Genomic DNA, 17,166 nt, shown 5'->3' with positions numbered 1-17,166 from the left:
CCCCAAGTCCTACCGATGAGCCAACCTGGCTGGTCTGTTTTCAGCAGCGTCTGAAGTACCGCGCCTCTTGCTGGCTCGGGAACCAGATTACCGAGACCACCAGAAGATTGACTCTATTCTGCTGTCAAGCATGTCACATTGGAGCTTGTTTAGCTCCAAGGAAATCCCACTTACCTCCCCCACCCCAAGGAAATATTAAAATAATCTCATGCCAGAATGTCTTCAACCTCAGTCTCACAGGTAATAGCTGACAAATGACTTTGTATAAACTGGATATTTTGTGGGAAATAGTTGTTTTCAAGACATGAAGACAGTTGCTCAGTGATTGTGAGGATGGTGTTAAGGGTCCAGTGTCTTGGTGAGAGGGATGATGTGTCTGCATGATGAACAGAGCATCTATCACTGCCACAGACCTTTATCAAAGTTAGTTGTGATTATGAATGTAGTAGTTGTTGATTCTAAAGGAATGATCTGTTCGGGCTGGGGTTTGCATGAAGACATGGATTTGCATGGAGGATTTGCTATGCATCTCTTGTGATTGGTTTATCTTTTTACAGTGCATTCTTAATGTGAAAAATAGATTTTTCAGCTTTTTTTTTAATGGGAACTGAACTGCTTTTGGAGACCTTTCAGGTGTTGGTTTCCTCCTGCTTTGTTTTTGATTGACGGGATGACATGGTTTTAATTTATTTGCTTTCACTTAGCGAAGTCAGGAACATCATAAAAAGTTGTTTGGAGGAAAAAGCTACATAAACGTCTTATGACCTCTGCATACTGTATTACAGCAGTTCATTTTGTTGCCAGCAATGATCCTGCAGTGCTGTGTTGCAGTTTCCAAGGATCAGGATTAGAGTCTGGCTGCTGTGTATAAATATAGAATCTGAGCACAGCATTCGTAGCCGTCTTCGCACCTGAACCGAGTGTCTGGAGTATAATTAATGGGGATAGTGTTTGCTATCATAACGCTATTGTTTGTGCTCCTTCAAATCCCTTTTGAATCCTTGTGTTTTACACAGTAATAACATTTTCTCCAGTAGGAGAATAGCACAATATACTAGTGCAACAAATTTATATTGTATATTAAAATTGACGCCTTCGACAGCAATGTCTTGATTAGGTTGTGAAATCCTTTGTCTTTTGGATGTGTTATGATGTGCACAGAAGAGCTGTGACAATGTTTTTTGTTTGTAGTATGGGGAATAATAACAGTTGATAACAATAACAATGCATCGGAACGGTGCTCTGAGATGTTATCCTAAATGAAATGAAGGGTGCTATACAAAATGCAAGCTGTTGTATTATAAGTACTTCGTAGACACTACCTATAGAATTATAATTGAGTACGAAGACCCTACTGTAACTCTCCACTCCCACTGGGTCAGAATGTTATGGTTTTGAATCCTACATCAGAATTTGAGCTCAAAATCTAGACTGACGCTCCAATACAATGCCCAGGAGTACTGCATACTCGCAATGCCATCATTAAATCAGAAAAGATTCTGCATTTTTTTAAAAAGTACCTTACACCAAGAGTTTCAAAATTACTTGTAGAAAGTGAAATTTCTTTAAGGTGCACTGAACTCCGGTTTCATTGTTTCTTCTTTTGTATTTTGCAGGAACCGGAGACATTGTCGCCATTATGATTCCTGAGCTGAAAGGGCGAGAGATTATGAGCCTACTTGAAAAGAATGTCACCATAATGATGTACATTACAATCGGAACACGTAATTTACAGAAATACGTCAGCCGAACCTCAGTTGTATTTGTGTCAATCTCGTTCATTGTGTTAATGATCATTTCGCTGGCCTGGTTGGTCTTCTACTACATCCAGAGGTTCAGATATGCAAACGCTCGAGACCGGAATCAGGTACAGTCATTTTTAGCTTTGGATTTCAGAAGAATGACTGACTGCATATTTGAATTTATTTTGAAAAACTTTAATCGTCGCAAGAAATCTGGAATGTGTTCTGCCATTTATGTTTGTCCACACACAAAATGTGATGTTAATAAGTTAACTGATGCATGGTTTTCCTTCGGTGTGGCCTGACAACTAGGAACCCATTCAAGTTTTAATATATAAAAAAAATTAAATTAAAAGCATTACATAGAATTACATAGAAATACACGGCATGGAATCAGGCCATTTGGCACAGCACAGGCTCCATCTCTCCTATAACCTCTATTCTCTTCTTCACATAAGCATCGTTTGTTAAATACATTGAGACATTTTGCTCAACCACAGCTTCTAGTAATGAGTTAACATTCTCACCACTCTGTTTGTGAAGGCCTTTTCGTCTTAAACTCCCTTTTTGGTATGCTCACCAGCTATCTTATATGTAACCTCGCCCCCCGTGTTTTGGACTCACTGCCACATGGAAACAGCTTATTATGAACACTATATCAAATCATTACATAATCTTAAGCACCTCTGTCAGGTCGTCTCTCAATTATCTCATCTCTAGAGAGAAAAGCTCCAACCTGGCCAATCTTTTTCATTAGCTGTATCCACTCATCCCTGGTAATATCCTTGTAAATCTAACTATAGATCTCCAATACTTACCTTACTGTAATATGCCAACCCAAATGGCACACAGTAAACCAAATATGGTCTGAGTGAGGCTTTATATAAATTTAAGTTATATTTTATATATTTATAAATATTTATAAAATTTTGCCTTGCGTCCCTACATTTACATACTATTCCCCTGAACATAAAGTCAAGGACTGTATCTATTCTTTGTGACCTTGTCCACCTGTGCGGCTACTTTTAGAGTCTTGTGAATCTGAATCCCAGATCTCTTTGTTTCTCTACCGTTCTTAAGTTCCCTACCATGCAGCTTACAGTCAGCTTCTTCATTCTTTATACCAAAGTGAATCATTTCACATTTCACCATATTCAATTTCACCTGCAATCAATTTAGCCATTCTTGGAAGCAAAATATTCTGAATTCTTTGCATCTCAATTTTGTTAGAAAATTGAGTGAATTGTGCTTTAAACAGTCAATTGCTCAAATTAGCTAAAAGTGTGTTTAATACATTAATTATTGAGTGTAAATAAATTGCATCGTCTTGAAATGCTTAAAACATTTAGCACTGTAAAAAAAATTAAACATCCTTGGTGTGACTTAGTTTCAATAGTCCTTTCTCCTCTTATTGAATTCAACCCATATTGGTGTGTTTGAAGCCTCTTTTCACTTCTAGTTGTAAGAATCCTATAAGAAATTTCCCCGAGGAACCATGAGTTATCAAAAGGATTACAAAAAATTACTTGCTTCTTTATAAGAACAAATAATCTTGGACTTATATACAAGGATAACTTATTTATTTCTTAATGACCGTCCTTTAAAGCTCAATAGAAGACTTAATATCTAATTGTAGTTAGTTTTGTTTTTCAAGGGCATGGGAAATCTGGTCCTCCTAAAATAATTGACTATTTTTGACTGAATTCTGTGAAATCTGGTTACCAAATATCCTCACAAAGAAATTTGTTTTCATTTTCAACAAAGTGTCTTTGCTTTCAATAAAACTTTTTCTTTGTAACTTTCCTATTTGAAAAGACGTTGACAAGATATCAAGCGACACGTTGGAATTATGAGCTCATAACCTGGCTCCTATCTTTTTTCGAATAGTGCTATGGGATGCTTAACACTTATGCAAACGTCTACATGAACTCCCCAGCCCAGATTATGAGCTAACTCTTTCAGTGTTTAACTTGATATTTTGATAATGTCTTTTCAAAATAGCGCTAAGGGATCTTTAACAGCCACACAAACTTTTACTTGAACCCCCACCCCCGCTGCCCAGATTATGAGCTCACAATTCCAACGTGTGGTTTGATATCTTGTCAACATCTCAAAAAGCTTCACATGATTTACTTTAAAGTGACTGTACTTGTGGGTGTACAAGGCAGCCAATTTGCAAACAGCAATATCCCGCAAACAGGCATTAAGTCATTGACCACATTTTTTATCTGGGGATTTGTTGTCCAGGAGAAAGTCTTCTCTTTTTGAATAGTGTTATGGGCGCTTTAACGCCCACGCAAGTGTCCACATGAACTTTCCAGCCTCGATGATGAGCTCACAATTCCAAAATGTGGCTTGAGCCCACAATATCCTAACACAAGAGATGAAAGTGCTACCATCTGACCCAGGCTCACACCTAAGTCATGTAACTAAATAAGTAATACAGCTAGATGACTGTACCAAAGCCTCATTGTTTTGGCCGATGTTAAACGTTTGATTTCATACACCAGTCCTTGGGTTGATTTATTTCTGTTTCTAATCTCCCTCATTATGGCATTGATTTCACTGATGTCAATCGCTACTTTGCCTGTTTGTTTCCTTACAACTTCCATGCCTCCTGCATGAATCCTCAAAGCTTTTGTGCAGGCAACATCCAAAACTTCAGAACAAAATGAACACAGGTATTGCTATAGCCTCGGCAACCAATATAGTCTTGTTTTTTGGGCAAAAGCTTAGGTTCATTTAATTATTTTATTTCCCAGTGAGGTCCACTCACGTTTTTTGATAATATCAAACATTGCTTTATTATACTGTACTGAGTGGTTTTCTGAAGCTTGGATTAAGCCAGCTATTAAGATAGAAGAGTTTTACTGCCTTTACACTTTGGTGCATTTATATGTGCGAAATTGGAATGAAAATCAAGTTTAAGTGGTGAAAAGAAGAGGCTGAGGGCAACAGTGGAAATAGGTGTGGGTAATATTGAAACTGATTAAAATACTTCTTGTCACGTTGAAAAATTCATAGACTAGTTTCCAACCGGCAAAGTGAGTATCAGAAGAAAGCTTTTTTATGAGTCTGCACAATTTCTAGTTCCTAAAGGGTATCGTATTCATTCCATGAAAAGATTGACGATGGAGTTAAGTGGACCTCATCTGAGTATAATTAGGAACTTGTTCCCTGCTCCATATCATGTGCTCCCAGCTGTCAGTTATTGGACTGATTCTATGACATTCCTCATAGGGTCAAGTTAAAAAAAATGGCAAGTCTACTTAACGTGGTCTTAAAAGAGCCTTTCAGCAAAATTTTCCACTGAGGCTTAAGAAAAGATTTTTCATTTCCGTAGTTCTTTCAGGAAACTATGGCTGCTTGTTTTTTGTCTCAGTACTGCAGGTGCTTGTGTTCAGCAGAACTCAAGCCAAATGTTGATTTTATATAAAACCTAGAAAAGTCATATTGGGTTCTCAACAGCATAACCTGTTTAAAGCAATGACATCTGATACAATACTTGTTTGAAAGTTTAAGTGAATATAAAGATGTGTAAAGATAGAAAAGGTTTTGGATCATGCTGTTAATGCAGGTGGAGGGCTAAAATATTGCAGATGATTGGATTTGCTGCCTTCTATACATACCCAATCCTCCTAAATATAGTTCTGCATGGAAATAGAAAAGCAACCCTCCTGAATGTATCTAATAAGAAGATTGTAAGCATAAACCAGGGGGACAAAGACTAATAGATTTTGCAGAAAAATATAGTTAAAATGTTATGCTGGAAAGTGTGGCATTATCCATTGTATATCACATTGTTCGCCATTGAAAGAATAAGGAGAGCAAGTATGTGCTAAATGATAACATTTTAAAAGGAGCAGAAAAGCAGAGAAAGTTAACAGATAATTATTTTAAGGTGGGAAGGCAGGTGAACAAATCTGAAGAAAACTAATGGGATTCAACTTCAGTGGTACCCCAAAACACATTCTGGGATCCATGAGTCTTGGCTCTTGCCAACCTACATCTAATAATCTCCTAAATTAAGTAACTAGGGTGTGTCTCTCCAGGGGTGAGTGTGCATTTTATTCCAGACTGAGGGAAATTTCAAAATGTAGGTGGCATATGTGGAACTCTGTCTGGTTTGGATATTGTTAAGCATGGTGATGGGTTTCCACATGTGTCAGACACCCGGCTTTTTTAAAAAAAAATAATGTTTGACTTATAAATTGTTAGTTAGACTACAGAATATCTATCCAGTTTTGGAAGGATATCAAGGCCACAGAGAGGGGACAGAGATGTAATATGATACCAAAGGTTTGTATATGATGTGTTGTTCTTGGCATTTCATAACATAAAGAAGATGCTTTAAGGTTGGAGTTTGCATCAGTATTTTAAAAAAACTATTAAATAATAATAATCCTCGCATTTGATATAGAGCCTTATCACGTCTTCGAGACGTGTCAAAGTGCTTCACAGAATATACTGTGAAGTGAATTGACTGTATATTTTGTGGGCAAAACGCTGCAGCCAATTGCGCACAGTAGTGTTCCGCAAACAGTCGTGGATTGAGTGACCAAGCTCTTTTTTATTTATTTTTAAATAACTATTACCCCTGGAAAAGCGATCGACCGATTGACTAACAACTGGGTTCCTACTTACTGCTAGGTAAACAGAAGCGTGTTGGAAACTTGCCCAACGTTTCACCCTGCCAGGAATCAAACCTAGGTCTCTCACTTGCGACATGAGTGCTCCAACTGCTGAGCTACAGGAACTCCATAAATCTATAGAAAACTCAAGTACCATTGTTTTACGTTTATGTGAGGAAGTCCAAGACTGCTGGGTGCTTTGTTTACTGGATGTTGGTGCTTTTCAGTGGTCAAAAAACAGTTTGTACTTGATCAGTCCTTGTGTCAGCAAACCATACAACTAAGTGTAAACCTTAAGAAATTCAAAGCAGAATTACAAGAGTGAAGGCTAGTTGAAAGCTAGTGTAGAAATAATAAGCACTGTTGTGATAAAGCAATCTATTTCACTACCAGCAACATTTCCTGTTCCTGTTTTAGCTGGTTAGGCATCCTAAGGCACTATATCAAATGCAAATACTAATTTAAATTTTAAAAAATTAATCACCCTGATTAATGCCTATTATTGACTGGCATTTGTAACTTTAATATTCTTAATTTAACTTATTGTGTTGAAATGTTATGATATTCCAAAATTTAGAAGTTACTACTTGCAATGAAGTATCTTGGAAGTCAATTTATTAAACTTGCAGAATGTGACCTTTTTTGAAAGTTAAATTGCATAATTATAAGTGTAACTTGTGGTTTAATATTTTAAACATTGTGCTTCACTTATTTGTTCGACTATATGATGGAATTGTAAGCCCGCCACTCTAAAGAAATGTGATGTAGGTAAAATCATCAGAAAAATATTACCACAACTAGTATTTATATGGCGTTCTTCACATAGGCTAATGTCTCAGAGAGTTTCACAGGGATGGTGACGGTTGCCAGGATTCTGGCCTTTGAAGATACAAAAATAATGAAACTATCATAAACAGAAATCTTAAAGTTGAATTCATCTTATTTTACTTTGCCTCTTCTGTACTTTTATCTTTTCAAAATTAATCATTCAGCATTGTGACGGAGTCACCATTGTTGTACCAAGTGTTGGATTTTCTCACCTTGAGAACATTTCTGGCGTTGGAAGGTCCCAAGTAGCTCAGTCACATGAGGAAAGGATTTGGAACCAGAAGGTTTCAGATTCAGACCCGGTAGATTAATTCAGCCCTTCACTCTTTCAATGTTAATAGAATTAGTACCATGTATAAAATATCCTCCAACAACAACAAAATTACATTTGTATAGCGCCTTTCATGTCGGGAGGACGTCCCAAGGCGCTGGACAGTCAGTGTTTCAGACCCGAGCTGGAGGTCAGAATCGAAAGATCCAACATCAAAAACAACAATAGAGATAAGCAGAGTATCCCTGTGGCTACGATGAATCAAGGAGATGTAATTTGATCCGAGGCACTATGTTTTGGCCATCAAAGAGCGTTTGAGTTCAAACCTGCAATACTCTGGATGGTCCTTATTGATCAAGTACCATGCAACAATTTTCTTACTTTGCCCAGCCTCCTGACAGTCCCCGGCCCCCATGCTCCATTTTCGGTGGCCTTGCTTCAGCTATTATGCTCCGAAACACTGGAATTCTCTGCCTCAATCCCTCCTCTTTGGCCCGTTTTGAGATCACACCTGAAGAGCTTCCTCATTGACTGTGCCTATGGTAACCTCCCCTCTCTCCCTGGCTCGGCGTCAATCTCCGCCAGCCACTGTTATGTGCTCTGAGACTCTACCCAGCTTGAAAGGCGCTGTAATAAATGTTGTTGGAAGGAGCTAAAGGCAAATAGATGGAGAACAAAAGGAGTTGGTGAAAACTAATCAGGTAGGAATGTGCTGTTGGAGAACTCCACTGGCATCCTTTGTATTTAAGAAGAATGATTTGTATCTATCATTTGTTGTACCTTTTTTACAGCAGGCTAGTCTTTTTATGATAAATTATATTTTGACCAGCGGCAGCTGAGTGTTACTTTTTTCTGTGAACAGCACTGCATATTTATAGGTTGCTTTTTAAAAAAGTTGATCAGCTAGATTTCAACGATGCATTACTTTCGGAGTAGATAATAGATTAGCTTAATTCCCATAGATAAAAAAATGTAAGCATGCATGCAATGCACAGAATGTCAAGCCAATCAATTCATCGGTCTAATTAAGGATTAGTTCTATAAATACTGGGCACAGACCTGGTAATTTCTGAAACACATACACAATCACTGGAGCAACAAAACCTGATGAGGCTGGCTGTGCTGAAATGATTTGTGGGACTGCTTTCAACTAACTAAGCAATCATGCTGCTGTTCTTGCTTGATGCAGTTCCCTAATTAACAAATGCTATTAATATTCCACTGCATTTTAACAGATAAATAATAATAATAATTCTTGCATTTGATATAGCGCTTCTCACGTCTTCTCGACATCTCAAAGCGCTTCACAGAATAGACTGTAAAGTGAATTGACTGTATATTTGTGGGCGAAACGCACAAATGCACAAAAAAAATGCACAAGATGTTTGGAACCTATGAGTTTGGTGGGAGAAGTTCAACTTATCTACTCCTTTACTTTGTAATTTTCGTTCTTGCTGTCCTGTATTAAAGTTGGTGTAATTAACATTAGTGTGACAACATACTATTAATTATGGATACGCTAGCTGTTTGGGCATCAACACATCTTCAATTTAAACCATACACACTGGAATTCTAAATTGAATAGTGTTTTTCCCATTTTTATAGTTTGAAACATGTGATTGGATCTCAAACTCTAATATGAAACTATATGTCTGCTTGGTAGCATTCTTGCCTCTGGGTCAAAAGGTTGTACCATCAAGACAAGCTCACAGTTACTCCTGCAGTACCTCAGGACACACTAAATTCAGGACATAATTTAAATGCAGGACACTCCAATGCAGTGTTGGAGGTGTGATGCAAGTGTCCTGAGTTACTATCCCGCTGAAGGTCACTATATTATTGTTGATGCATTGATGGAGGTGCCGTCCTTTGGATGAAACATTAAACCGAGATCCTGTCTGCCTGACATTAGAGATCCCATGGTACAATTCAAAAAAGAGATGGGAGCTTCTTCTGGTGTCTTGGGCAATAATTCCCCAAATAAAATGTGTTCATTCACTTCCTGGCCGATTGTCGGACATTGCTGTGCGCAAACTGGCTGCTGCCTTTGCCCACAAACCACACAGTACAAAGCAATACTTTTACTTTGCAGTGAATCCTCTGAAGCACTTTGGGATGTCGACCTGACATGAATTACCCCAGCCCTTGCCAGACTGCACTGGCTGCTTGTCCCAGAGAGGATCGACTTCCAAGATCCTCACTCTTGTCTTCAAATCCCTCCACTCCTCTGCACTCCCCCCACCTCTCTGACCTCTCTCCTGACAACAGTACCCGTTGCCTTCGCTCCACCAGGTCTGGCCTCTTCCTTGTCCCCCGAATCCTCCACTCCACCCTTGACAACCGTGCCTTCAGCCACTACGCTCCCTTCTCCTCGCCCCCTCTCTTCCTATTTTCAGGTCTTGGCCGAAGACCTTTCTTTTCGACCGCACCTTTGGTCACCTTCCTCCCCCTCTCCCTGGCTCAGCCCTGGGATCCATTCCTGTAAAGCGCTCTGAGACCCTGTCCAGCGTGGAGGGCGGTAGATAAATCCAAGTTGTTGAAAGGAGCTTTTCCAAATGCGTGGATTATTTATTATTATTATTTTAAGTGCTCCCAGACACTACCCAGCATAAAGGACTCTATTTTAAATGCAAGTTGTTGTTTTCAAATTCATTAACACAGTTATTCAAAAGTGAACTAGAATAAGCACCTGAACACTGAAAGCATTAAAGGCTATAAGGAAAAAGCAGGAATGTGGAGCTAATTTAAGAAAAGATTTAGGAAAATAAGCAGCAGTGCACAAACACAAATGGTTGAAAATTTCTGTTTGTTAAATGTGTTAATTCTTCCCTGAATAAGCAACCTTTCTACCCTGGTCTATGTTCTGCTTCCTTCTAAATTTGATTTAGGATTTAGAATACTCATTTGCCTTTCCTCTTTCATTTCTGTGCGATTTTCTTTTCCTTCTGAGATTTTACATAACTTTTTTTATACATCAGAATAATACTAATAATCCTTTCACATCAGGAAGATGTCTTATTGTTTCACAGGATTTGCTGTAAAGTGTATTTCCTGTGTGTTTTGTAGGCAATGCCATTGTGCTGCCTGGCCATATTTAAAGATGCTTTTATTCAGAAGAATGAGGATTATTGGCACCTGATCTTTCGTAGAAAATCAGGAAAGATTTGAGGTCAATTTAAGATGTGTTTTCTGTTTCTAAATCACACCTACATAGAATGATAATTAAGTACCGAAGCCTAAAATTGTTCTGCAATGATGCACCCAGTAATTCTGTAATTGTTTAATCTTATTGTGTTTTTAAAGACCATATTTTACATGTCTTCACCACCAACTGACTATCAGTATTGTGCTTAATTATAATCTATCCTGAATTTTGAATGAATTTCCAAGATTCTAAGAGTAGGTAAGCATTTATAACTACTGTATTATTATATGAAGGAAGCATTGGTTAACCTTGCACAACATGTTATTTGCTGTCTTGAGATTCTAGTCATGCAATCTAAATGCAAAATAGATTTTATTTTCATAGAATGAAGCTTGTAAAGCATTGAAGATTTATATTGGTTAGGAGTTAATTCATGTATTGCAGTTAATCGGACCACTTGGGCCTTCTGGGTAGCCCCTCTGTTCCACCACCATCGGGGGCCATGTCATCAGCCACTGTGCCCCCAAAATCTGGAACTGGCTCTCTCTGAAGACTTTATTCTTCCACTGTGCCTACAGTCACTCACCCTCCTTTCAGCCTGGCACAGTGTCATCCTCCAGCATTGTTCAGCTTATCAAAACGCTACCCTGCATGAAAGGCATATTGTTGTGGTTCTTGTATTATTCGGCACAGAGTGCAAAAGCCATAAAGATATACATTCAAAAGTACTGCAAAATAGTGAACTGATTGAGAAAGAATGTTCTAATAATGCAGTATTTCTCAATGACAAATACCCATCTCCGATAATCCGATGGCCGGTTTATATCGAATAATCCTTTCACTTCCTTTAGACTGAGGGACTATTTATACAAGAGGCTCATTCACTAATTGTCTGTCAATTTTCAAAGAGAAACTGAGCCGGTTCCTGACATCAAAAAGATATAGATACTCTGTTCTATTCGGATGGCAGTGAGACAAATATTAGGGAGTAGAAGTACAGGCTGATCCTGCTATAATGTGGTAGTTTGGCCCACTATGGAATCACCACTAACCCGCAGGAAGTTAGGTGTTTGCATGGCTGTTTCCAGTCGATGCCAAGAAAACATTTTTTTATTCTAATGTCCTGTCATCCTTACTACAGATGAAAATATTTATTATATTTCCTTTTGTTTGTCTGTACGGTTGTACAGTGTTTCTTCATACAATAGTTAACATGTTTTGTCTTGGAAAAAACGGAACTTAAAAAAAGTAAACACTTTTACATTGTGAGGGTGTCGCCAACATACGTCTTGACTGGGTCTTGTAACCTCGATTATTAATTATTCAGTATCTTAAACTTCCATGGCAAGACCAGACAGGATACAGGGAAAAAGTCCAAGGGGCATCCATGCAACTGTAGAACTTTATTATATGACATATATATTATATGTAGTATACATACACACTTAGAAAGATATTGGGCGCATCTTGTCCGTCCCAGCTCTTTGAAAGTACAATCCATTCAATCACACTTTCCTGCCTTTTCCTTTTAACCTTTCAAACTACTCTTTTTATATATCTATGTAGCTTTTGCTTGAAAGCTAATGGTTAGAATAATACAGTTTTTGCTTGAAAGCTAATGGTATATAAATGCAAGATGATGTTGTTGTAGTTTCTGGCTGGACCACTGCACCCAGCAGGGTATTCCATATCCTAACAACTCCATGTGTGTGTAATTTTTAAAAATATATTTCAGCATGCATATTGGGTGACATTCATAATAAAGAAAACCATACGTGTGTGGTGGGGGAGGGGAGGAGGAAAACTCCATAGAGAAATGATCACTTGATTTGACTAAGTAGTTTGTTGCACACTCAAATTAACTGATGCTGGTTTTAATTAGCCATTCTGTTTTAATAAGGAGCTTTGGGGATTGCAGATATTTCAAGGAATTGCATTGTTAACAGAATACAAAATGAAATTTAGTGCAAAGTTTGTATTTAGTAAATTTGGAATTACATTTTTAAATGGTCTGGCTCCAGGTTTAATATTATAGCTGAGGTCAAAAGAAAATGGTTTAATGGCTTTGGTTCATTGTTTATGCTTGTAGCAGGTGGGGGTCGGCATTCAATTTGGGAAATCATCTTATTTCTCTAAAATGTTACTGTAAAATGTGTTTTATACAATATAAAAATAATCCTTGCATTTGATATAGTGCCTTATCACATCTTCAAGAAGTCTCAAAGCGCTTCCAAGAATATACTGTAAAGTGAGTTGACTGTATATTTGTGTGGGCGAAATGCGGCAGCCAATTGCGCACAGCAGTGTCCCACAAATAGTCGTGGATTGAAGTGACCAATTTATTATTTTTTTTGTGAAGGAATTATTATCCCTGAAAAAGGATCTGCCAATCGACTAACAACCGGGTTCCTACTGACTGCTAGGTAAACAGCTGTGTGGAGTAAGGAAACTTGCCCAACGTTTCACCCTGCTAGGAATCAAACCCAGATCTCTCACTTTGAAGGGGAGTGCTCTAACCACTAAACTACAGGACTCCACCTGTGTATATAAATATCTAAAAAGTATATTAAAAAAAATCTAATCCAGCTCAGAACAAATTTCAAAATGGCTGTCTCACAACTGATTTATGATCCAATATAAGAATATATTCACCTACAAAATACAAATGGTTACACCACTTTACAGTATATTCTGTGATGTACTTGGATACATCTCGACATAACACCGAATCAAATGCAAGGATTATTATTATAAAAAGCCATTAAGCCTGTTCCTTGTTGTAAAAACATTTTATCAAAGATACCGTTAGATTAGACTGATTTTAATGGGGAATATTTTGCACATTTAATAAAAATGTCTCCCAGTAAAAGTGTGCTTTTACTGGGTTAATGGAGCACTAACACTCTTACCATGAATGAGAAGACACTCTGGTGATGGATTATGAGATTGTCTATCTGTGACCTGGAGTGACTCCACTAAATTTAATTAATGGTGCGGGAGATCCATGATACTGGGAGTGTAGTTCTGGCAGGGTGCCACAGCAAACTGCCAATAACATTCAGCTGGAACAACAACAAAATTACCTTTGTATTGTGCCTTTCACGTCAGGAGGATACCCCAAGGCACTGGACAGTCAGAATATCGGACCCGAGTTAAGGATCAGGGAGGGTGGAGGGCAGGGGGGGGGGTGGGGAAGCAGGGTGATCGAAAGCTCAGTCAAAGAGGAGGGTCTTGAGATGGATTTTGAAGGAGGCAAGGGAGGGGGTGCGGTGGGATGGAGTTTCAGAGGGTGGGAAGAGTGGCAGAAGGCCCCCCCCCTCACCAATAGTGGGGCGAGCGAGGCAGGGAACGTGAAGCAAGCCAGAGCCTGCTGAGCAGAGGAAGTGGGCAGGATGATAGGGGTTAGGAGGTTGCAGAAGTAGGGGGGGGCAAGACTGAGAAGGGATTTGAAGGTGAGGACCTGTATCCTCTGTGTGATGGGAAGCCAGTGGAGTTGGGCGAGGATTGGGGTGATAGGGTCATGGAGCCTGGTGTGGGAGATGATCTGCAGCCTATGGAGGGAGGAGTTGGGGAGGCTGAGAAGCAAGGAGTTTGCATAGTTAAGCCTTGAAGTAATGAAAGCATGGATGAGGGTTTTGGCAGCCTGCGGTGTGAGACAGTGGTGGAGCCGGGCAATGTTGCGGAGGTGAAGGAAGGCAGAGCGGTTCATAACACAGATGTGGGGTAGAAAGGATAGTTGAGGGTCAAATAAGACGCCAAGATTCCGGACTGGCTTAGTAAGGTGGAGTGTGCAACCATGGATGGTGATGCTGTCAGCGCCTGAGGTGTGGAGGTGCTGACGGGAGCCAATCAGGAGTGCCTTGGTCTTGTTGACGTTCAACTGAAGAAAGTTAGCTCTCATCCAGGACTTGATGTCTGACAGACATTTAGTCAGGACAGCCGTGTTCTTGGAGTCAAGAGTGGAGGCAGAGAGGTACAGTTGGGTGTCATCCGCATACATGTGGAAGTTGACTCCTAGTCTGTGGATGATGCCACCAAGAAGGAGCATATAGATATTGAAGAGGAGGGAACCAAGGACAAAGCGCTGAAGAATGCTGAACGAGTCCAGGGGCTAGAGATGAAACAATTTGTGGAGATGAAGTAGAGGCAGTGTGAGAGGTACGATCTGAACCAGTCAAGGACAGAGCCGTGAAGGTTGAGGTGAGAGGAGAGGCAGTGGATGAGGATAGATTGGTCGAGGGTGTCGAAGGCAGCAGAGAGGTCAAGGAGAACGAGGAGTCAGAGGGAGCCCTGGTCACAGATGGACAAAATGTCATTTGTCACTTTGACTAGGTCTGTGCTGTGCTGTGGACAGCACGGAAACCCGATTGGAGGGGTTCATGATGGGGAGTGGCGGGAGAGGAAGGAGCGAAGCTGAGAAGCAACAACTCATTCCGGGACAAATTGTTGCTTGGAGAGGAAAGGGAGGTTGGAGATGTGGCGGTAGTTTGAGAGTAGAGATAGGTTTTTTTAAGGATAGAAGTGATGACGGCCGTTTTTAATGGGGTAGAAGCAGTACTAGTGGACAGGGAGAGGTTCACTGTTCTCAGGGACTATCCTGAGTGCATCCTGCACCTCTTCATGTGGCTCTAGAGTTACCCAGGATGGGAGAGGATAGATCCAGATAATGCAGAAACATTAATCTATTTTCTCGTATATTTACATTTCAGACAGAAATTTGTGCCTTCAATATTTTGTTACCCTTTAAATATTTGAGGCATTTTATGAATTTAACTAGTTACTTTGACATTAATGCAGCAATGGAGGTGGGTATCAATGTAATCATCACAAGTAAAGCAATCCAAACCTACTTTCAGGATTAAAATGGCATAGTTCTCATTTTTATCAACCAACCACTTGACATTCTGTAAATGTGTTTTTCAAAAAGAGAATAATTTCTTCAAGATTAGAAATGAAGACTGAGTTAGATATCTGACAGGTGAGGTTCCATGATTAATGGTAATGTGGTACTGGTTTATAGTGAAAAACTAGGTTAATAAGGAAAGTTGCCAGGACATTCAAATCGGTATAGGAGCGGTTCAACAGTGATGTTTGGCAAATTCTCAAATGGTGTGCAGGAAATGCATTAAGTTATTTATTAAGTGAAGGTCTTAATTTGATCAACGCCAAGCTTTCTTGTAAGTGGCATGAATTGAAGCTTCATATTGCTCTTAAGTGTTGAAATGGCATTGAACCCTTAGGTTAATGTAATGATGTCAAATATATATCAAAACTACCAACAAGCTTTATGACCTTGCCTTTGTCTTTACGAAAGTTATGCAAATCCGATTTCATTAAGTCACCTTCTGGTCAGTGCTGATACAATAGCCTGATCCCATTATTGGAACACAGGTAATCTGCCTTAATTCTGATGTCAAACATATTTAATTTGCTTCTGTTAACAGAATGGCAGGCACTGCAGATTTAAATTTGCGTGGACTATGAATCCCAAAATAGCTGTTTGATTTAATATAAATGGACTTGTTATTGACTTGTATTTGGACTTGATGCTTATTTATTAAAAATATAATAATAATAATCTTTGCATTTGATATAGCGCCTTATCACGTCTTCTAGACGTCTCAAAGAGCTTCACAGAATATACTGCGAAGTGAATTGACTGTATATTTGTGGTAGAAACACGGCAGCCAGTTGCACACAGCAGTGTCCCACAGACAGTCGTGGATTGAATAACTAAATTTTTTTTTTTTTTTGAAGGATTAGTGTCCCAGGAAAATTGATCCAACAATCGACTAATAACCGGGTTCCTACTTACTGCTAGGTAAACAGAGGCATGTGGAATAAGGAAACTTGCCCAACATTTCACCCTGCGAGGAATAGAACCTAGGACTCTCGCTTGCGAGGCAAATGCTCTAACCACTGAGCTACAGGACTCCACATATCACCAGATGACTGTCTTATCTTTTATAACAACTATTTTAATGAATGTTGATTGTTTGGAAATAAACCAATTTCTGTTTGGGTACCCAGTGTCAACATCAAACAACTTAAATTACGTTTATTATTGCTTCATCTATTATGAAACATAATGCTTACAATTGGTGAGAAATTCTCCTCACTTTCAGGTGAGGAGGAGTTCTCACCAACACTTTTTACTGTAATGTGCAGTGACTTCAGACCAATGTAATAGCCAATTTGCCACAACAGTGCCCCACAAATAGTCATAAAGTACATGACCAATTTTATTTGGAGGATATTTGGCCAGTACATTGGGAAAAATTATTCTCTTTTTGAAAAAAATGCAATACACCCGCAGCACTGTATTCGAGGGTTAGTCTAGACTCAAAGTATACAAGTTCAAACTCCTGAACCTCTGACTCGGAGGCAAGAGTGCTACTATCTCAGCCAGACTGACATCTGTTTCCCGGAATTTTTCTGCTTTACGTTTTGACTAAACAGATAGCTTCTCTAACTAAGCTTGCCAACTTGCGCCATATATTGGGAAATTTATGTTGAAAGGTGTGTTCACTGTTAACTGGATTAAAATTG

General features: G+C 39.1%; 1 protein-coding gene across 2 annotated transcripts in view; it reads left to right on the top strand.

Annotated features, from left to right (window-relative positions):
- Positions 1-17,166, top strand: part of rnf150a (ring finger protein 150a) — an 81,636-nt gene that overhangs the window by 19,648 nt on the left and 44,822 nt on the right. For both annotated transcript variants that reach the window (XM_007897650.2, XM_042339198.1), the window contains exon 3: positions 1,617-1,867. In XM_007897650.2, coding sequence (XP_007895841.1) covers positions 1,617-1,867 — 251 coding nt within the window. The remainder of the gene's footprint in view (positions 1-1,616; positions 1,868-17,166) is intronic.

This window comes from Callorhinchus milii, unplaced genomic scaffold (assembly GCF_018977255.1).
Source record: "Callorhinchus milii isolate IMCB2004 unplaced genomic scaffold, IMCB_Cmil_1.0 Scaffold1, whole genome shotgun sequence".
Classification (NCBI taxonomy): domain Eukaryota; kingdom Metazoa; phylum Chordata; class Chondrichthyes; order Chimaeriformes; family Callorhinchidae; genus Callorhinchus; species Callorhinchus milii.
This window is presented reverse-complemented; position numbering and strand designations above follow the sequence as displayed.